Source organism: Plecotus auritus, assembly GCF_963455305.1.
Source record: "Plecotus auritus genome assembly, chromosome: 7".
NCBI classification, from domain to species: domain Eukaryota; kingdom Metazoa; phylum Chordata; class Mammalia; order Chiroptera; family Vespertilionidae; genus Plecotus; species Plecotus auritus.
The window spans coordinates 45138767-45157129 of NC_137774.1; the positions used below are offsets into that span (position 1 = coordinate 45138767).

The 18363-nt window shown below is 46.3% G+C and overlaps 1 protein-coding gene across 6 annotated transcripts; it reads right to left on the reverse strand.

Moving 5' to 3' along the window:
• Positions 1 to 2425: 2425 nt before the first annotated feature.
• TP53 (tumor protein p53) lies at positions 2426 to 18181 on the reverse strand. Of its 6 annotated transcripts, XM_080680784.1 has the most exons (13): positions 18032 to 18142; positions 14412 to 14522; positions 12858 to 12928; positions 7397 to 7492; positions 7206 to 7227; positions 6868 to 7116; positions 6286 to 6472; positions 6094 to 6206; positions 5798 to 5907; positions 5314 to 5471; positions 5148 to 5218; positions 4144 to 4250; positions 2426 to 3309 (listed from the first exon to the last, which is right to left on the reverse strand). In XM_080680784.1, exons 4-13 carry the CDS (start codon positions 7465 to 7467, stop codon positions 3225 to 3227), a joined length of 1173 nt encoding a protein of 390 aa, XP_080536910.1. In that variant the 5' UTR covers positions 7468 to 7492; positions 12858 to 12928; positions 14412 to 14522; positions 18032 to 18142; the 3' UTR covers positions 2426 to 3224. The 6 variants fall into 6 exon arrangements, with proteins under 6 accessions (XP_080536910.1, XP_080536912.1, XP_080536907.1 ...); XM_080680786.1 differs by lacking the exon at positions 14412 to 14522 and having other exon boundaries at positions 18032 to 18181; XM_080680781.1 differs by lacking the exon at positions 12858 to 12928 and having other exon boundaries at positions 18032 to 18145.
• Between the last annotated feature and the right edge of the window lie 182 nt (positions 18182 to 18363).

The following is an 18363-nucleotide window of genomic DNA, read 5'->3' on the forward strand; positions in this document are numbered from 1 at the left end:
AATATCATCTATATATTGTCTTGTGTCTTCACCACCCCAAGTCAAGTCTTCAATTACAATTTATGCCCCTTGTACCCTCTTCTACCTCTCCCCACCCACTTCCCCTTTGGTAATCATCACACTGTTGTCTGTGTGTTAAGAGGTTGTTGTTTTTAATCCCTTCACCTTTTTCACCCACCCCACAACCTCCCTTCCATTAATAGTCTTTAGACTTAATGTATAGGTACTATTTTGAAATATTGCAGCCATAATTTGGCTTCTAGGTTTTTAGTATCTTCATCAAGTTTTTAAAAAATATATTTTTTTATTGATTTCAGAGAGGGAGGAGAGATAGAAACATCAATAATGAGAATCATTGATTGGCTGCCTCCTGCACAATCAGGGATCGAGTCCCGCAACCCAGGCATATGCCCTGACCAGGAATTGAACCGTGACCTCCTGGTTCATAGGTTAACGCTCAACCACTGAGCCAACCCAGGTGGGCTTTCCATTGACTTTTTTGAGTTGGAAGGGAGTGGGAGAGACACATGAAAGAAACATTGATGTTGATGTCAATTGGTTGCCTCCCGCACGGCCCCCACTGGAGCCAGCCAGGGATTGAGCCTGCAACTACTAGTAAGGTATGTAACCTTGACCGGATTTGAACCCGTGACTCTTTAGTCCATGGTCTGATGCTCAATCCACTGAGCAAAACCGGCTAGGGCTCTTTATTAGGTTTTAATAAAATCACTTTATATGAATTGGAAATTTCACTCTTTCCCTAAGGCCCAGGACAATTTAAATACCACTCATTGGACCATTTGGTTCTTGTTCTTCTCCACCCCCTCAATCAAGTGCTTGAGTTAAAAAAAATATTTTTAAAAAAGTCACTGCTTTTGGATTTATCCTTTTAATTAAGCTTGCTTAGGTTCATATCTTTTCTAAATAATGAAAGCATAGTTGTACATTTTCCTCAGAGCACTTTTGCTGGGTGTCTCATAGATTTGGGTGCCCTGTGTTCCTGAAATTGGGGAAACAAGTTTCCTAACTTATTCCAAACCTCCATGGGACAGGGCTTGGGCTCTTGAGAGAACAGGGGCCATGTCTGCCATGGGGCCCCAGGCTTAAACAGTGATGGGCACAGACTGACTAGAAGGGTAGATAAATGAACACAGTGAAGTGAGCAGATGGGACCAGAGAGGTTAGGGACTCATTAAAAGTCACACATGTGCTCTAACCATGCCCTGACTGGGGTTCAAACCACAACCTGTGTATGTGCCCTCACCAGGAATCGAACCAGCGACCTTTAAATGCATGGGGCGACACTCAGCCAATGAGCCACACCAGCAAGGGCTGCATCTGCTTTTGAAGTACAACAGAAATGAAACATAGGTAGGGACACATTCTAGGGAAATATGAATAATGGGTGCTGGACGCTGATCAGAAAGGGAGCTTCAAGGTGACAGTCTACAGGAATGAGTTTGCCAAGGGCCCGGTAGGTGGGAAGAGATGGTAATTCTGGGTCTCCTGGGAAGTGTTTGGCATCCCTTAACAATTAAGAGAAAAATGGTTTTGAGACCAGGGTGGCCAGTGGCTTTACAGCCATCTGGGATCCACAGGGCAAGCCAAAGGACTCCCACTGGCACTTTAAGCCTGGTTGGTAGGCTGAGAGGACAATGGCCCAGGAACCCCTCCAAACCTTAGCACTTCTCCCTCTACCCACAGGGAGGAGGCAGGACAAGCTGTCCCCATTGTCTGGCTACCCCCTAAGCACTGGTTTGGGCCAGAACTAGTTTGCCCCCAGCCCCCCTCCCTGGGAGCCTACAGCAAGATGGGGCGGGGGCGGCTGAGCTCTCCACCCTAACGCAAGAAGCCCTTTGAAAGGTTTTCCTGGCAGAGTTTAAAGCTTCAATTCATTCAACTGCCTGGCAAGAGGCCCAGGATGAGGGGATGCTGGGAAGGCCCCAACCCCACATCCCAGCCTTCACCTTAGCTGCCCCCACTTCCTGGGGACCCAGGTTGGCAGGCCTCCCGCTGCTTGCTCTCATTATCAAATAGCACCTACCCTCTGTCCTCTGGGGAATTCAGGTATCCTGCCCCTTTCCTGTGGAGCAGATGGCTACCCCAGAGGCTCAGGCTTGCTAAATTAGACATTTAAATCCCATAATCCGTGGTGAGTGGCTGACAAGGGGGCAGGAGGGAACCTTGTGCCAGCCCTGGCAGGAAGGAAGAGGGACAGAGTTATGGATTCACCCCCACCCTTGTTGTCATGCAGCCTGCAGACTGACCCAGTCTCCAGCTTTTGTTCTCCTCCTGGAACCCGGGTGTGGAGATCCCCAGCCCACATTCCCTGGAGACTCAGGTGGCTGATTCCCAGTGTCACCTCCTTAACTCACCCCTGCCCTGTAGGCCCCAGGCAGCCAGCAATGGCACTCACCCTCAGACACACAGGTATCAGCAAAGTTTTATTGTAAAATAAGAAACCAATATAAAAAAATGTGATATAAAAGGGGAAGAGGGGAAGAGGTGCGGGTGAAGAATACATATGTGCCTTTCAGACCCTAGAGGAAATTGATCCTGAGCATTAGGGGGAAGTAAAACAGATCTTGGAAGATACAGATCCTACACTGGAGATGGGACCCTCCAGGCTGTAGGATGAGGCAAGATCTCCTTTTAGGTGGTGAGGTTCCCTGACTTCAGATGGGATTTGGCCAGGCTAGTAGAGAAGGATTTAGACGTTCCCTACTCTTAACTAGCTGCCCAGTCATACAGGGGCAGGAACCAGCACCCCTGAGGGAGCCTAGTCCCAAACATTCATCATTTCATTAACCCTCACAGGAAGCCCCGTAAGGCAGGTATGATTATCGACATTTTATCAATGTGGACAATGAAGTTAGAGAAATTAAACTTGAGATAACTTCCCTGGCTAGTTTCCAACCCAGTGTTGATGGCTGATTTAAAACTTAACCCTTGCATGCAGGAACATTTTCCTCCCTCCCCCAAATGGTCTTCATAGTAAAGACCTTAAAAGTTAAGCTGAAACATCTTAGCTCCCTCCACCTTCCCTCAAAACCCACCAGTGCAGGCCAGCTTCTTTAGTAGAGGCCTCAGCCAGGCAAACGGAATTCTGGGGTGTTTCTGAGGCACATCTATACCAAGCAGAGGTTTAAGCTCCCAACCCCAAAAATATGCCAGGAAAGGGGACAAGGGTGGGGGTGTCAATGGGGGACAGGAAGCAGGGGATGTCAGTCTGAGTCAGGCCCCTCTCTCTTGAACATGAGTCTCTTTTTATGGCGGGAGGTAGACTGCCCCTTTTTAGATTTCAGGTGGCTGTGGAGATAGAAGAGGGAAGGGAGGAGATTACATCATTAGAGTGAGAGGTGTAGGGCCTCTCTTCCCACATCTAGGTTTTGAAAGTCCTGAGGTTGGAACAAGGGGAATTTAAGTTAAAATAGTCACCATTAACTGAGCACCGGGGGTACTTGTCTGTCTGTATTAAACTCCTTATCCCATTTGACAAATGAGGAAACTGAGCTTGATAAGGGGGAATAACAAAGCCACACAGGACTTGTTAGCTCTCAGGAGGGCCAAAGATTTGACTACACACCCCGGCTCTGCCCGGCACTCCCACTCCCACAGTTACCAGGCCCCTACTGGGGACCCCAGATCTGAGATAGAGGTGGCTAGAAATGGCAAGGAAATATCCATGCTCATATTTGGGCTTGAGGAGTCTGTGGACCACTCCACCTGACGCAGGGAAGTGGTTATATGATTCAACTAGAGGAAGAGTAAAGAATGTCCAGGCAGCCGAAACCGGTTTGGCTCAGTGGATAGAGCGTCGGCCTGCGGACTGAAGGGTCCCGGGTTTGATTCCGGTCAAGGGCATGTACCTTGGTTGCGGGCACATCCCCAGTAGGGGGTGTGCAGGAGGCAGCTGATCGATGTTTCTCTCATCGATGTTTCGAACTCTCTATCCCTCCCCTTCCTCTCTGTAAAAAAATCAATAAAATATATTTAAAAAAAAAAGAATGTCCAGGCAGGGCCAGGACTCAACGGGAGAATTCAGTTGTCTTTTACCTTGAAGGCAGGATTACAATGGAATCCCAGGCTTTCCAACAAAGTAATGCAGGGGAGTGGGGCTGAAAGGGGTCCCAGGTCACTCACCTGGAGTGAGTCTTGCTTCCACCCGGGTCCTTTCCAGCCTGGGCGTCCTTTAGCTCTAAGGCTTCATTCAGTTCTCGGAACATCTCGAAGCGTTCACGCCCACGGATCTGTGGCGGGGGAGGAGGGGAAAAAGGAAGTATTAGGCAAAGTCATAGAACAATTGTCATGCTCCCTTTAACAAATTTTCTTTTGAAAGATGATCCTTTAAAATGTAGGTTATGGTACAAGATGGCATCCTGAAATCAGACATCACCAGGAGCCGTTGTCTCTAGGCACCACTGCCCCCTGATGGCAAATGCCCTAATTGCAGGGAAAGCGGCCAGGAAGAAAATAGCATTTTTGAATGCTAGACTTGAAACTTAATCTTTTTTTAAAGTGGCTTAAACAACACACTTTATTATCTTTTGTGTGTCAGGAATCTGACACAGATCTCATAGGGCTAAAAGCCTGGGTGGCAGCAGGTGCATTCTTCTGGAGGCTCTAAAGGAGAGTCCATTTCCTTGATCATCATTCGGATTACTGGCAGAATTCAGTTCCCAGTAGATGCCATTGCTGGTTACCAGGAGATGGCTGCTGCCAGCTTCTAGAGGGCACCATGGTTCCTTGACTGGTAGGGAAGGCAAACCATTACCTTTACTAAACCCCTTAGGCTTCTTTTTGGCAGGGCCTTAAATAAAGTTCCTTTTCCTCTAACTAATCGTTCAGTGCATGTGTTGAGCCTGAACAAAGGTGCCGATAATTGCTAGATGCTGGGGCTGCAGAGATGACTCACACATGGTCCTTGCCTTCAAAGTTGGAAGCAACTTCATTCCAGGCTCATTACGTTTCTACTAGACACATCCACATGTTCAAGTAAAACTTAATCTCAAGACCGTGGGTCATGACCAGAGAAAGGATAGATGGGCCTACCCGCACACTTGCTACATTTACATCTTTTATACCCTTATCCAATCCCACCAAATAGGGGCAAGAGACTACCCATCTTCCTTTCCCAGACGTGGTACCTGAAGGGTGAAATATTCTCCATCCACTGGCATCTTTGGTGGGGGAGAGGAGTCAGTGTCGGTGGGCAGTGCTGGAAAAGAGGTAAGGAATGGTGAGAAGGGTGAATCTGGGGCAGAATTACACCCTCTCCCTCCTCTACTTCCCCTTGCCCTGCTTGCTTATTACCTCGCTTAGTGCTCCCAGAGGGCTGCTTGGGACTCCCAGGGGGCTGCTTGAGACAAGAATCCCCCTTCTTGCGGAAATTTTCTTCCTCTGTGCGTCGGTCTCTCCCAGGACAGGCACAAATACGCACCTCAAAGCTGTTTCGTCCCAGCAGATTACCACTACCCAGGCAAGGAGAGGGAAGCAGGAGGCAGTAAGAAGGTGGGCACTACATGTAAACCAGGTCCCACCTACTCCCCAACCACCTTCATCCTATGTGGAGCCTAAGCTCCAGGGCCAGGCCTATGGAGAAGCTACAGGTTAGAGGTTGCAAAGCCAGAGAAAAGAAAACTGGGGGGAGCAATAAGGAGGTTCTACATATAGGGATGGGAGAGTGAAGGATGGCTGGTAGTCCTGGAGAAGTGGTTGAGGGGTAGGGCAGAGGACAGAGATAGGCAGAGGCTAGGGAGGAGCATGTCAGCATAAAGGGTGGTGTTTGAGCCCCTACTTGGAATCTTCCAGTGTGATGATGGTGAGGATGGGCCGCCGGTTCATGCCCCCCATGCAGGAGCTGTTACACATGAAGTTGTAGTGAATGGTGGTACAGTCAGAGCCCACCTGGGAGAAAACAGAGGCCCAAGGTGAGGTCACCCAACCCTGAAGCCTGTAGCCTCTGTGAGCTACAGTTCTGCAACTATGGACTGGCAATAACCCATCTGCTGCTCTGCAAACATCCCAGCTGGGTGGCCACTGACAAACCCTTCTAACCCCTTCCTCCCAGAGACCCCAGTTGCCAAATCAGACCTCAGGCGGCTCATAGGGCACCACCACACTATGTCGAAGAGTGTTTTTGTCATCCAAATACTTGGCATGCAAATTCCCTTCCACTCGGATAAGGTGCTGAGGAGGAGCCAGACCTACGAGCAATTAGGAAAGAATCAGGCACCTGGGGACTCTGGGCCACAGCCCTGTCCCATCTGCAGCCCGACTGCTCACCGTCACTATAGTCAGTGCAGCGCTCATGGTGGGGGCAGCGCCGCACGACCTCTGTCATGTGCTCCGACTTCTTATAGATGGCCATGGCACGGACCCGGGAACTGAGCGGGGGTGGGGAGTTGACCCACAGCTGCACAGGGCAGGTCTTTGCCATCTGGCAGAACAGCTTGTTGAGGGTAGGGGAGTACTGTAGGAAACGGAGAAAGAATAACGGGAGGTCAGGGGACAAGCACTGCTTAAGCACCAACTGAAAGCCATGTACTATGTGGGGAGGGTGGCTAGGGATGGTAGAGTTGGAGACCTGTGTCCCAGAAGCTTATTTACAAAAGCTAAGGAATGAAAGAGAGCGAAGAGAGAAAGAAGTTCTCTGGCCTCATGAGAGATGCTGGGAGTATGACGCTCAAGGTCAAGGGAGAAAATTCAACTTTGGGGCAGAGGTCAAAGGTCACAGACTAAACAGGTGAATGTAGAAAGACAAGCCAAAGGCTGAGAGAGATTCTAGTGTTCTGAATAGAAAAACTCAGGGGGGTATGGTCAGGCATTGAACTGTCACATGGAAGCCAGCCTCCCAGGGCCACTGACCGTGCAGGTTACAGACTTGGCTGTCCCAGAATTCAGGAATCCTAAACGGAAACCATAGCTACCAGGATAGGTCTTCTGGGAAGGGACAGAGGATGACAGGGTCCAGGAGGTGGCTGGTGCTGGGATAGCAGTTGCTGGTGCAGGAGTTGCTGGCATACTGGAGGCTTCATTTGGACCATTGTCCAGACAGTTTACGAGGTCTTGGGGCATCCAGCCCAGTTCATCCACTGCCTGGGAGTCTTCAGGATTCTGTGCATGAGGAAAACGAGAGTCAGAGAGTTAGGTTCCCAGGCAGTTGGCCCTGTAGCCCCTGGTCCTGCCCCATCCCTAGTCCTTACCAGATTATTACTGTCATGAAGTCTGAAAGACAAGAGCAGAGAGAAAGTCAGTACTGGTTCTTGCCTTCTATAGGCCTCTACTCCTAGGGTGCTGGGGAATGGGGTGGGGTGGGGGAGGAGTAGGCAGGGGGAGGCAGTCGTTATCAGAGGGTGGGCAGTGAACATGCCCCTCCCAAGAGACCTCTACTTACAAACTCCACAATTCTGAAAATGTCTCCTGACTCAGAGGAAGGCCAGAGACTTCTGACGGTGGCACATCCATTGCAGCTCCCTGGAAGGCAGCGTGGCTGCGGAGGGGGGAGGAAAAGTGAGGATCCAGCATGAAACATGCCCAACACCATATCAGGGTCTGACACATAGGAGTCCCCGGACTTCCTGAGGAGCAGGGCTCGTTCACAACTTCTTTCTTCAAATCTTTTATCACAACCCAGGCTGCTCTGTGCCCACCTCTCACCAGCCTTATTACACACTTGCTTGAGAAAAAAAAGAGAGAGAACCAGAGAGGGACTTCCAATCTTCCCACCGATGAATCCACAAGCCTTCCTGGAAAGGGTACCTTCCTTCCTGATAAGGATGCAGTAACGCTTAGCCCTCTCCCGCCATCTGGGGGAAGATGCCTCCCTTGATCCCCCTCATCCCAAAGTTTCCAGAAGCAGCAGTGTATGCTTTCCGACCCTCATGACCAGGCCCCTGCCTGCTTCTCTGATCTCATCTCCCAGCACTCTCCCCTTCCCTGAGGCTCAAGCTACACTGGCTGTGGCTGCCCTTCTAACACTCCCCAGTTCACCTAACTGTTGGTTCCCTCTACTGGGAACACTGGTTGTGCCATCACTGCAGACCTCAACTTGAAAACCTCCTCAGGGATATTTTCCCAGACCACTCAAAGACTGCTCGCCAAACTCTGTCACCCTATTTTAATTTGTGCATTTGTTTCTTCTAGTTCAGTGGTCGGCAAACCAAACTGCGGCTCGCGAGCTACATGCGGCTCTTTGGCCCCTTGAATGTGGCTCTTCCACAAAATACCACGGCCTGGGCGAATCTATTTTGAAGAAGTGGCGTTAGAAGTTTAAATTTAAAAAATTTGGCTCTCAAAATAAATTTCAATTGTTGTACTGTTGATATTTGGCTCTGTTGACTAAAGAGTTTGCCGACCACTGCTCTAGTTGAATATAAACAGCCTCAGGACAGGGAAGTTATCTTGTTCATTATAGTATTAGCATAACACCTTGCACCTGGTCGAGCTCACTGGTGACTAAGTGAATTATTTGGAGTAAGATGCGTACTTCATTACAGATTAATCTTCAGGTACAGATTTTAGCTAACAAAAATCGTGCAACTAAGAGGCTGGCAAAGGATCACCTGCCAGAACTCCCAAAACTGAGGGGGATAACTATGTACCTGTAAGGAGGAAGGAAAGAGGGAGTGGCAAAGGAGTGACCAGTGGGAACTGGGGAGAAGTACCAGGGTCCCCTCTCGATCAGTGATCAAAAAAACTTTAGAGACTTTTATGGAAGGGGGCTCGTAAGTAAAAATCTCTAGATTTGCCCTAGCCAGTTTGGTTCAGTGGATAGAGCGTCAGCCGAGGACTGAAGGGTCCCGGGTTCGATTCTGGTCAGGGCACGTGCAGGAAGCAACCAATCGATGTTTCTCTCTTTCTGTCTCTCCTCCTCTTGAAAAATCAATGGAAACTATCCTCAGGTGATGATTAACAAAAAATTAAAAAAATAGTAGCAGTAGTCTACTTATTATGGGAAATGTAGAACTGAGAAAAGTGCCTGGCACATAGTAAGAACTTAACAAATGCTTCTGTTTATATGATAGTTCCATTTTATTTGTTCTATATTATTAGTCTAGAGCAGTGGTCGGCAAACCTCGGCTCGCGAGCCACGTGTGGCTCTTTGGCCCCTTGAGTAGGGCTCTTCCACAAAATACCACGGCTTGGGCGAGTCTATTTTGAAGAAGTGGCGTTAGAAGAAGTTTAAGTTTAAAAAATTTGGCTCTCAAAAGAAATTTCAATCGTTGTACTGTTGATATTTGGCTCTGTTGACTAATGAGTTTGCCGACCACTGGTCTAGAGTGAGAACTCTGTGACTGTGAGCGAGTGGGACTTTTGTGGTACTGCCCCATTAATGCTGGTTCACCTATTTCAGGGAACTCAGTTCAGTAAACATGCCAGCAGGGGCTGTCCTGAGATGGTGGGCCCAAGGTGTCAGTCCCACTGGGAGGGTCAGCCCCAATCCCATAGGTGGCCTCCCTCTCTCTTAGTTCTTGGTAGCAACTAAACTCTCAATGCTTCTTAAAAAAAGCAGGTACAACCCAGCTGGCATGGCTCAGTGGTTGAGCATCCAGCTATGAACCAAGAGGTCCCGGTTCAATTCCCAGTCAGGGCACATGCCGGGGTTACGGGCTCAATCCTCAATGTGGACATGTAGGAGGCAGCTGATCAATGATTCTCTCATCATTGATGTTTCTATCTCCCTTCCGCTTCTTCTCGCAGAAGTCAAACATACATACAAAAAGAAGCAGGCAGAGTCATCAGGAGGAAACCTTTTGAGTGGGAACTTCAGGGTATGTGCATCAGGAGGCCAGGATACTAAAATTGTCAGAAGCTAAACCAGACCTTCCAGAGGCTGGGGAGGAAGGATGCTTACACAGGCAGTCCCAGTGTGAAGGCGATGGACTGTCAGGACGACAAGGGCAGGTCACACAACTATCCTAACAATGGCTGCTGCTCATAGGTCCAATGCTTTCAGTGGCTTATCCCAGAAAGGTATCATCGCCAGCTGAGGGAACTAAAGGCATTAAGTCAGCCAAGCTCAGAAAGCTCTCCAGGGGAGGGCCAAAGACTAGAACCTACGAAGCCTGAGGCTACACCCAAGCTCTAAATAATTATGCTCCCAAGGCTTCATCCAGAGTCTGGTGTAAAAAAAATTGATTCTGGAAGACACACATTTTACTACTTAGCAAGACCAGTGCCAGGTAGACTCCTAGGAAAATGGTTGATTGGGTGCAGCAGGAGTCTTGCACAAAAATTCATGTCAGTGTTGTTCCTAAAGGCAGGTGACAAGCAAGGAACATTATTACCCATCAGTAGGAAATGGCTAAATTATTATTTTTGTTAATCCTCACCCAAGGGTATTTTCCCATTGATTTTTAGAGAGTGGAAGGGAGGGGGAGAGACAGAGAAAGAAACATCGACTGGCTGCCTCCCAAATGCGCCTGCCTGGACCTGGAACCTGCAACCAAGGTAGGTGCCCTTGATGGGAATTGAACCCAAGACCCTTCAGTCCTCGGGGTCGATGCTCTATCCACTGAGCAAAAGCAGCTAGGGCTATTATTTTTTAATCTTCACCTGAGGATATGTGGTTTGTTTTTTAAAATTGATTTTAGAGAAAGAGGAAGGGAGAAACATCAATGTGAGAGAAACATGGATTCATTGCCTCCAGTGTGAGTACCGACAATGGGTATGTGCCCTGACTGGGAATTGAACTTGCAACCTTTTGCTGTATGGGACTAAGCTCCAATTAACTGAACCACCAGGCCAGGGCAGGAATGGCTAATTAAATGTGATATACTCCCTCACAAGAGAAACTCAGTACAGAAGTTTATGAAAATGAATTTTCTGAATGTGTAACTTGATATAACTCAGAAACATGTTGAGCGAAAAATACAATTTGCTAGAAAAAAGCAAAACACAGTAACGTAAGTAGTTTATACAAATTAAAAATACAAAACAATTATTTATTGCTTAAAATTATATGTATGTTAAAATTTGAAAGGCAAAAAGAAATAAAAATTCACAAAACTATGATAATGCCTCAGAGAGGGGATATGTTTGCTCACGGGGCTGGGGACTTCAGCTTTATCAACAAAGAAAAATGGAATAAAGAGCTTACCCATACATTAGTTGTGCAATTAAAATATGGATACAAAAGACAAAATGTTATAATTATTTGGTGGAAATATGAGCGTTGTTATTCTCGTACTTGTCTGTATTTTTCCAAAATAAGAAAATCTATAAAAAGAAAAATAACTTATTTCCCAGATTCACTTTGGGGCCTTGGAAGAAAATCATTTGACTACACCAGTGGTCGGCAAACTCATTAGTCAACAGAGCCAAATATTAACAGTACAATGATTGAAATTTCCTTGAGTGCCAAATTTTTTAAACTTAAACTTCTTCTAACGACACTTCTTCAAAATAGACTCGCCCAGGCCGTGGTATTTTGTGGAAGAGCCACACTCAAGGGGCCAAAGAGCCACATGTGGCTCGCGAGCCGCAGTTTGCCGACCACTGGACTACACTCATGTGTCTTTCCCTGGACTGTATTCTGTTCACTGGTTATCCTCCTATAGCTTTAATCTTTAACTTTGTACTACTCTTTCATTTTGGAATCAGCTTGTGAATTTCTATAAAAAAGCCTGCTAGGACATATGTATATATGTTCTTATTGATTTCAGAGAGAGAAAGGGATAGAAACAATGAAATAGAATCATTGATTGGCTGCCTCATGCACACCCCTACTGGGGATTGAGCCAGATACCTGGGCATGTGCTCTGACCGGAAATCGAACCCATGATCTCCTGGTTTATAGGTGGATGCTGAACCACACCGACCAGGCATCAGCAATATTTTGCAGTTTATAATATAGAGTTCTTGTCCATCACTTGTTAAATTACCCCTGAATATGCCATGTTTTGGATGCTATTTTAAAATTCATTTTCTAAGCTCAGATTCAATAGTTGCTATTATACAGAAATACAATTTATATATACTGCCTTTGAAACTTGTGACTCTATTATAATCACTTGCTAGTTCTGATTTTAAAATAATTTTCTGTTAAGAATTTTTTTGTGTATACAATGCCATTTGTGAGTAAAACAGTTTTATTTCTTCCTTTTCAATAATAATGTTTACTTATTTAAAAAATATTATTTTTATTGATTTCAGAGGGGAAGGGAGAGGTAAAGAGAGAAATATCAATGATGAGTCATTGATTGCTGCCTCCTGCATGTCCCATACTGGGGAGCAAGCCCACAACCTGGGCATGTGCCCTGACCGGGAATCGAACCCTGACCTCCTGGGTCATAGGTTGACACTCAATCACTGAGCCACACTGGCCAGGCTACTTATTTTTCTTGCTGAAGTGGCGAGAGTGGAATCCTTTAGTTCCTGACCTTAGAGGAAAAGCATTAAGCCTGTCACTATCCTATATAATAAAAGCCTAATATGCTAAGGCCACGCAACCACTTGCTATGACATGCACAGATCACCAGGGGGCAGTTGACTGCTCAACCACTCGCTATGATGTGCACTGACCACCAGGGGGCAGACAGTCAACACAGGAGCTGCCCCCTGATGGTCAGTGTGCTCCCACAGGGGAAGCACCCCTCAGCCAGAAGCTGGGCTCATGGCTGTCCAGCATAGCAGTGCTAAGGATGTCCAACTGCTGTCAGTTGGACACCCCCCCAAGGGCTCCCAGACTGTGAGGGTGTAGGCCAGGCTGAGGGCCCACCCCACCCTCTAGTTATGTATATTGCTAATGGTAACTTGATTGGGGGTGACCTTTATCAGACTGAGTAAGTTTCCTGTTTTTTGTTGGCTGGGAGATTGGTTTTTCTTTAAGGGTTCAATTCTTGGTCAGGGCATACCTGGTTTTGGGCTTGATACCCAGTAGGGGATGTGCAGGAGGCAGCCAATCGATGATGATATATCCCACTCCCTATAAAAATCAATAAAAACACATTTTTAAAAAATCACAAATAGCTGTTGCATATTGTCATCTGCTTCTTATGCATCTGTTAAAATGATTATTGGATTTTTAAAAATATATATATTTTATTGATTTTTTTACAGAGAGGAGGGGAGAGGGATAGAGTTAGAAACATCGATGAGAGAGAAACAACTATCAGCCACCTCCTGCACACTCCCCACTGGGTATGTGCCTGCAACCAAGGTACATGCCCCTGATGGGAATTGAAACTGGGACCCTTGAGTCCGAAGGCCGACGATCCATCCACTGAGCCAAACTGGTGAGGGCGATTATTGGATTTTTATTTCAAAGAATAGTTTTTGATTTTTAAATAGAGAGGAAGCAAGAGAAACATTGATGTGAGAGTGCAACATTGGTCTGCAGCCTCCTGCATACTCCCCTCCCCCCAAATGGGGATTGAGCTGGAACCTAGGCATGTGCCCTGAACAGGAATCAAACTAGCAAACTTTCAGTGAATGAGATGGCGCCCAACCAACTGGGCCACATCAGCCAGGGCAATCATAGGATTTTTAATCCATCAATCTGCTAACATGGCACATTACACTGATTTTTGAATGTTAAATCAACACTGCAATCAGGGATAAACTTCACTTGGTCATTTTTGTATATTACCAGGTTTGATGTGCTAAAATGTATAAGATTTTGCACATATATGCTAACAGGAATACTGGTCTAATTTTCGTTTCTTGTAACATCCTTGATTTGGGTTTGTTATCACCATTATACTCATCTCACAAAATGAGCTGGACAATGTTACTTCATTTATAATTACAGATTGGTATTGTTTCTTCACCAAATGTTTGAAGCAAAGGAAGGGAACCAGTTTCCCCACCCGGAAGTTTCCATTTTTGGGGATATTGCTTTTAAGCCATTTATTAAGAAACAAAAGACTCAGAAAGAACTTTTGACCCTAACCCCTTTCTGTCCAAGAGATTCAAACGGAAATACCTGCTTCAGGAAGAAGATCTTAGAATGTTCTCCTTAGCCTAATTTGAATTAAGCACGGTAAATAAGAGGGCTTCAGGAAGGGGCCTGTTAGCTAGATTGATACTGGCTGTGTCCCATTGTCTCACAGTTGCAGCGCAGGAAAATTCTTGCTGTATGTTCTGCCTCATTGATGTTCCACTCTTCCAGAATCACCCATTCTCACTTATGAAACCTAATACCCCGCCTCCTCTTTCTCCAAAGTGTCTTATGTGAATTCCCCATGCACATGTATTAAAACTTTGATTTTTCTCCTGTTAATCTGTTGATTTAATTATTAGCCCAGCTAGAACTTAGAAGGTGGGAGGAAAGATATTAATTTAAAAAATTTTTTGGCTTAAAACAACAGAACTTTATCATCTCATAGTTCTGGAAGCCAGAGGCCCAGAATCAAGATGTTAGCAGAGCTGTTTCCTCCTTGAGGCTCTAGGGAGAATGTGTTCAATACCTCTCTTCTAATTGCTGGTGGTCTCCGACAATCGTTGGTGTTCCTTGACTTGTAGATGTACCCCTCCCATCTCCATCTTCATCCATCACATGGCCTTCTTCCCGTGTGTGTCTGAGGTATTAATATTTTTTTAGCCCCCACCAAGAATAAAACAGACGGAAAAGTGAATTAAGATAGCAGACTTAAACCCAAACCTCACAATAATTGCATTAAATGTAAATGGACCAAACACTTCAATTAAAAGCAGTTCGGTGGGGAAAGAAAGAGTATTTCAAAAAGTGGAGCTAGAACAAGTGGATATCCACATAGAAAAACAAACAACAACCCCCCCCCCCCGACTAAAAACAAAAACTATAAAAGTTATAGAAGACAATATGTGAGAAAGTGTACAAGAGTATCTTTCATGACCTTGAGATAAGATTTCCTAAACAGGTAACAGCAAACACTTAAAATGATGAATTTTCTCCTCTAGTCAAGCAACAGGTCAGTAGAAAATACATGTATCAGCTCTGGCCGGGTAGCTCAGTTGGTGAGAGTGTCATCCCAATACCCCAAGGTGGTGAGTAAGATCCCTGGTCAGGGAACATACAAGAATCAACCAACGAATATGTAAATAAATGTTTCTCTCTTTCCTTCCCCCCCTCTCTGCAAAATCAACGAATAAAAGTTTTTTAAAATTTATCTTTATTGTTGCACGGCCAGCATGGCTCAATGGTTGAGTGTTGACCAGAAGGTCACGGTTCGATTCCCAGACAGGACACACGTCCCGATTGTGGGCTCAATCCCCAGTGTGGGGTGTGCAGGAGGCAGCTGATCGATGATTCTCTCTCTTCATTGATGTTTCTCTCTCTCCCTCTCTGAAATAAATAAAAATATATTAAACAATTTTTCTTTATTGTTGAAAGTATTAGATGTCCCCTTTTCTCCTCTATTGTAAACATTTTTAAAAAGAAAAAAAGCTCCCACATGTATCATATCCAAAATATGATACATATCCAAAATATGTAAAATACTACGAATCAATAATTAAAAGAGCAAACAAACCAATTTTAAAAATGGGGAAAAGACTTGAAGAGCCACTTCACATGACCTAGGAATGGCCAATAAGCACATGACAACTGCAGCCTTGGGCAAACTACGGCCCGCGGGCCGGATCCAGCTGTTCTATCCGGTTCTCTTGCTCTCCCCTCCTGCTCTCCCCTCCGCTCCTTTACTTTGAATTTATATTAGTTCACACAAACACTCCATCCATGCTTTTGTTCCGGCCCTCCAGTCCAGTTTAAGAACCCATTGTGGCCCTCGAGTCAAAAAGTTTGCCCACCCCTGGGAAAATTATAATTTTTTATAACAAGAAACACGAAAACCTATGACCACAAAAAGAACTGAGCAAGAATGTTAATAGCGCCTGGAAGGTGTGGCTTAGTTGTTGGTTGAGCAACCACCTATGAACCAGGAGACCACGGTTGGATTCCTGGTCAGGGCACATGCCCACACTGCTCGCTGGATTTCCAGTAGGGGGCATGGAGGCAGCCAAACAATGTTTCTCTCTCATCATTGATGTTTCTATCTCTCTATCCCTCTCTCTAAAAATCAATAAAATATATTAAAAAATAGGTATTATATAAAAAAAAGAATGTTAATAGTAGCTTTATTCAAAATAACCCCAACCAAGAAACAACTCAAGAGGCCATCAAAATGAGAATAAACAATCCAATGTAATATACTAAATAAAAAGTATCAAAATACTGATACTCTACCAATACATGCAATAATATGGATGTGTTTCACAAAAATCATGCTGACGAAGTCTGACACAAAGAAGCACATACTGTATGACTCCATTTATATTAAGTTCTCTAAACAGAAATAAAAATAAAGGTGTGGGTCAGAGATACACTGGGAAGAGGCATGAGAAACTTTTCTGGGACGATGAAAATATTCTACATTGAAAGGCGTTACACGGTGGTTAGATGCCAAAACTCATCTAATTGCAATGCGACCTCAATTTATTAAAAAAGCACATTGGGTACCGCGCAGTGCCTGGTTTTTAGCAGGCGCGTCATAAGTGACTGGAAAAGGATGACCACATATTAAGGGACGAAGATGAGGGGGAAATGGTTAAGCTTGGACTTGGCGTGGGTTCTGCCTCTCTCACAGGCAACTAGCGGGGACTGGCGCGCGGCACTTGGGACCGCGGGGCCGCCCCTTCCGCTTTCACGACGTTCGGTCTGCGTCCGGAGTCGGAATGGCTTGTTCAAAGCCGGGTACAAGTTGTTTCTCCGCCACAAATTAACCGTCGTTATACACTCTTTCATCGTTTAATTTTCAAACGTACTCATTCGCGAAAATACCCAGGGTTTGCCCTGTGCACACTTAAAAACAAACAAACAAACAAACAAATAAAACCCTTCCCACGCAATGGTAGCGTCCGGATGGTAGTCGCCCAGGGTGGAGCACTCCATTCAAAGAGGGGGAGGGAGAGAGCTTAGCATCAAAACAAAGACACGCCCGTCCTTCCCCAAAGCCGTAATTAAGTAGTCCAGGAAGAAAAAAGAAAAAAATAGAGGAGGGGGTTATCAGCTTCCCTCTACAGGTCATCGGAACCAGTTTAAAAGACATTTTCTCTCTTTTTCGTTCCCTTTCATCGGGTAAATATGAGCTGCTCCGAAGGAAGAAACCGGAAATGGCACTGCAAGCGGCAGACATGTAAATGTAGAGCCAAACAATAACAGGGCTTCTGGACCTCTCAGACCAGGATAATCCACCCGGGTTTCGCGGGCAAACCTTTTCCTTTGGCATTTCCCACTTCCTGGACTGATAGTATTTCATTGGATTTTCTTCGTCTAGCAGAGCCGGTTGGAAAAAGTATTCCAGGAAGGACAAAGGTCCGGTAGTTATGGGACCTTCCTTAGCAGCGTGGGCTCTCAGATCACCCCGGATAATCATTTCAGAATGTAATCCGAGATTTCACTAGGGTAACATGGGCTCTAAAATCTAGAGCTGGCAACATAATTTAATGAGCAAGAATAGATCCAGTGACAAATGGCAAGGGGGAGGGGGGTTAGAGAGCAACCAAAGGACTTGTATGCATGCATATCAGCCTAAGGCTTAGGCCCTAAGCCCTAACCAATGGATACAGACACTGGGGCAGAGGGGGCATGCCCGGGGTGGGAATGGCTGGGGGGGAGGGGGGAAGGAGACATATGTAACACTTTAGACAATAAATAAAAAAATAAAATCTAGAGCAGGGAGTTCCAGATCCAAAAGTCTCAGACCGTGTTATTTAACGATTCCCCGCTCCCGGCCCTGGGATGGGGACAGGAATGGGTGGGTGGGGAAGAACCCCTTAGGCCAGTGGAAAGTTCCCCCACTCCCCCCGCGCCCAGGTGTTCAGATTCCCCAAAGTTCCACCCTCCCCCCCGCCCCCCGGTGTTCAGGTTCCCAACATCCTCATTATCTACACCCAGACCTCCCAACATAGCCGCCAGCCAAGCTTCTCCTCTCCCCGCAACCCCCGGCCGAATCGCCAAGTCCCCAGCACCCAACCTCCCTAGCTGGAAACACTCGGGGTCGAGAACTCATGGACTCAGAGAGGACTTATCACACTGTCAAGAGCTTACCTGAACTTCAGGGGAGCGTATCACCGTCCTGGGAAGCACGCTCCGAGGCCGGAAGCCAGGTGACCCTGGAGGCCCAGGGGACACCTGCGTCCAGGACGGTGGCTTCGGACTTTTGAGCTCAAAACTTTTAGCGCCAGTCGGAGCACATGGGAGGGGAAAATCCCAATCCCAGCAACCCTTGCGAGACTACTGGCACAAAGCTGGACAGTGGCCATGACAAGTAAGGGCAAGCAATGTGCGGGCGGGCGGAGGCTATTGGAGAGGGGGAAGAGTCAGGATTCCGCTGTATTGGTGCTGTAGCTACCGACATTTTGGGATGGGGAAGTTAGACG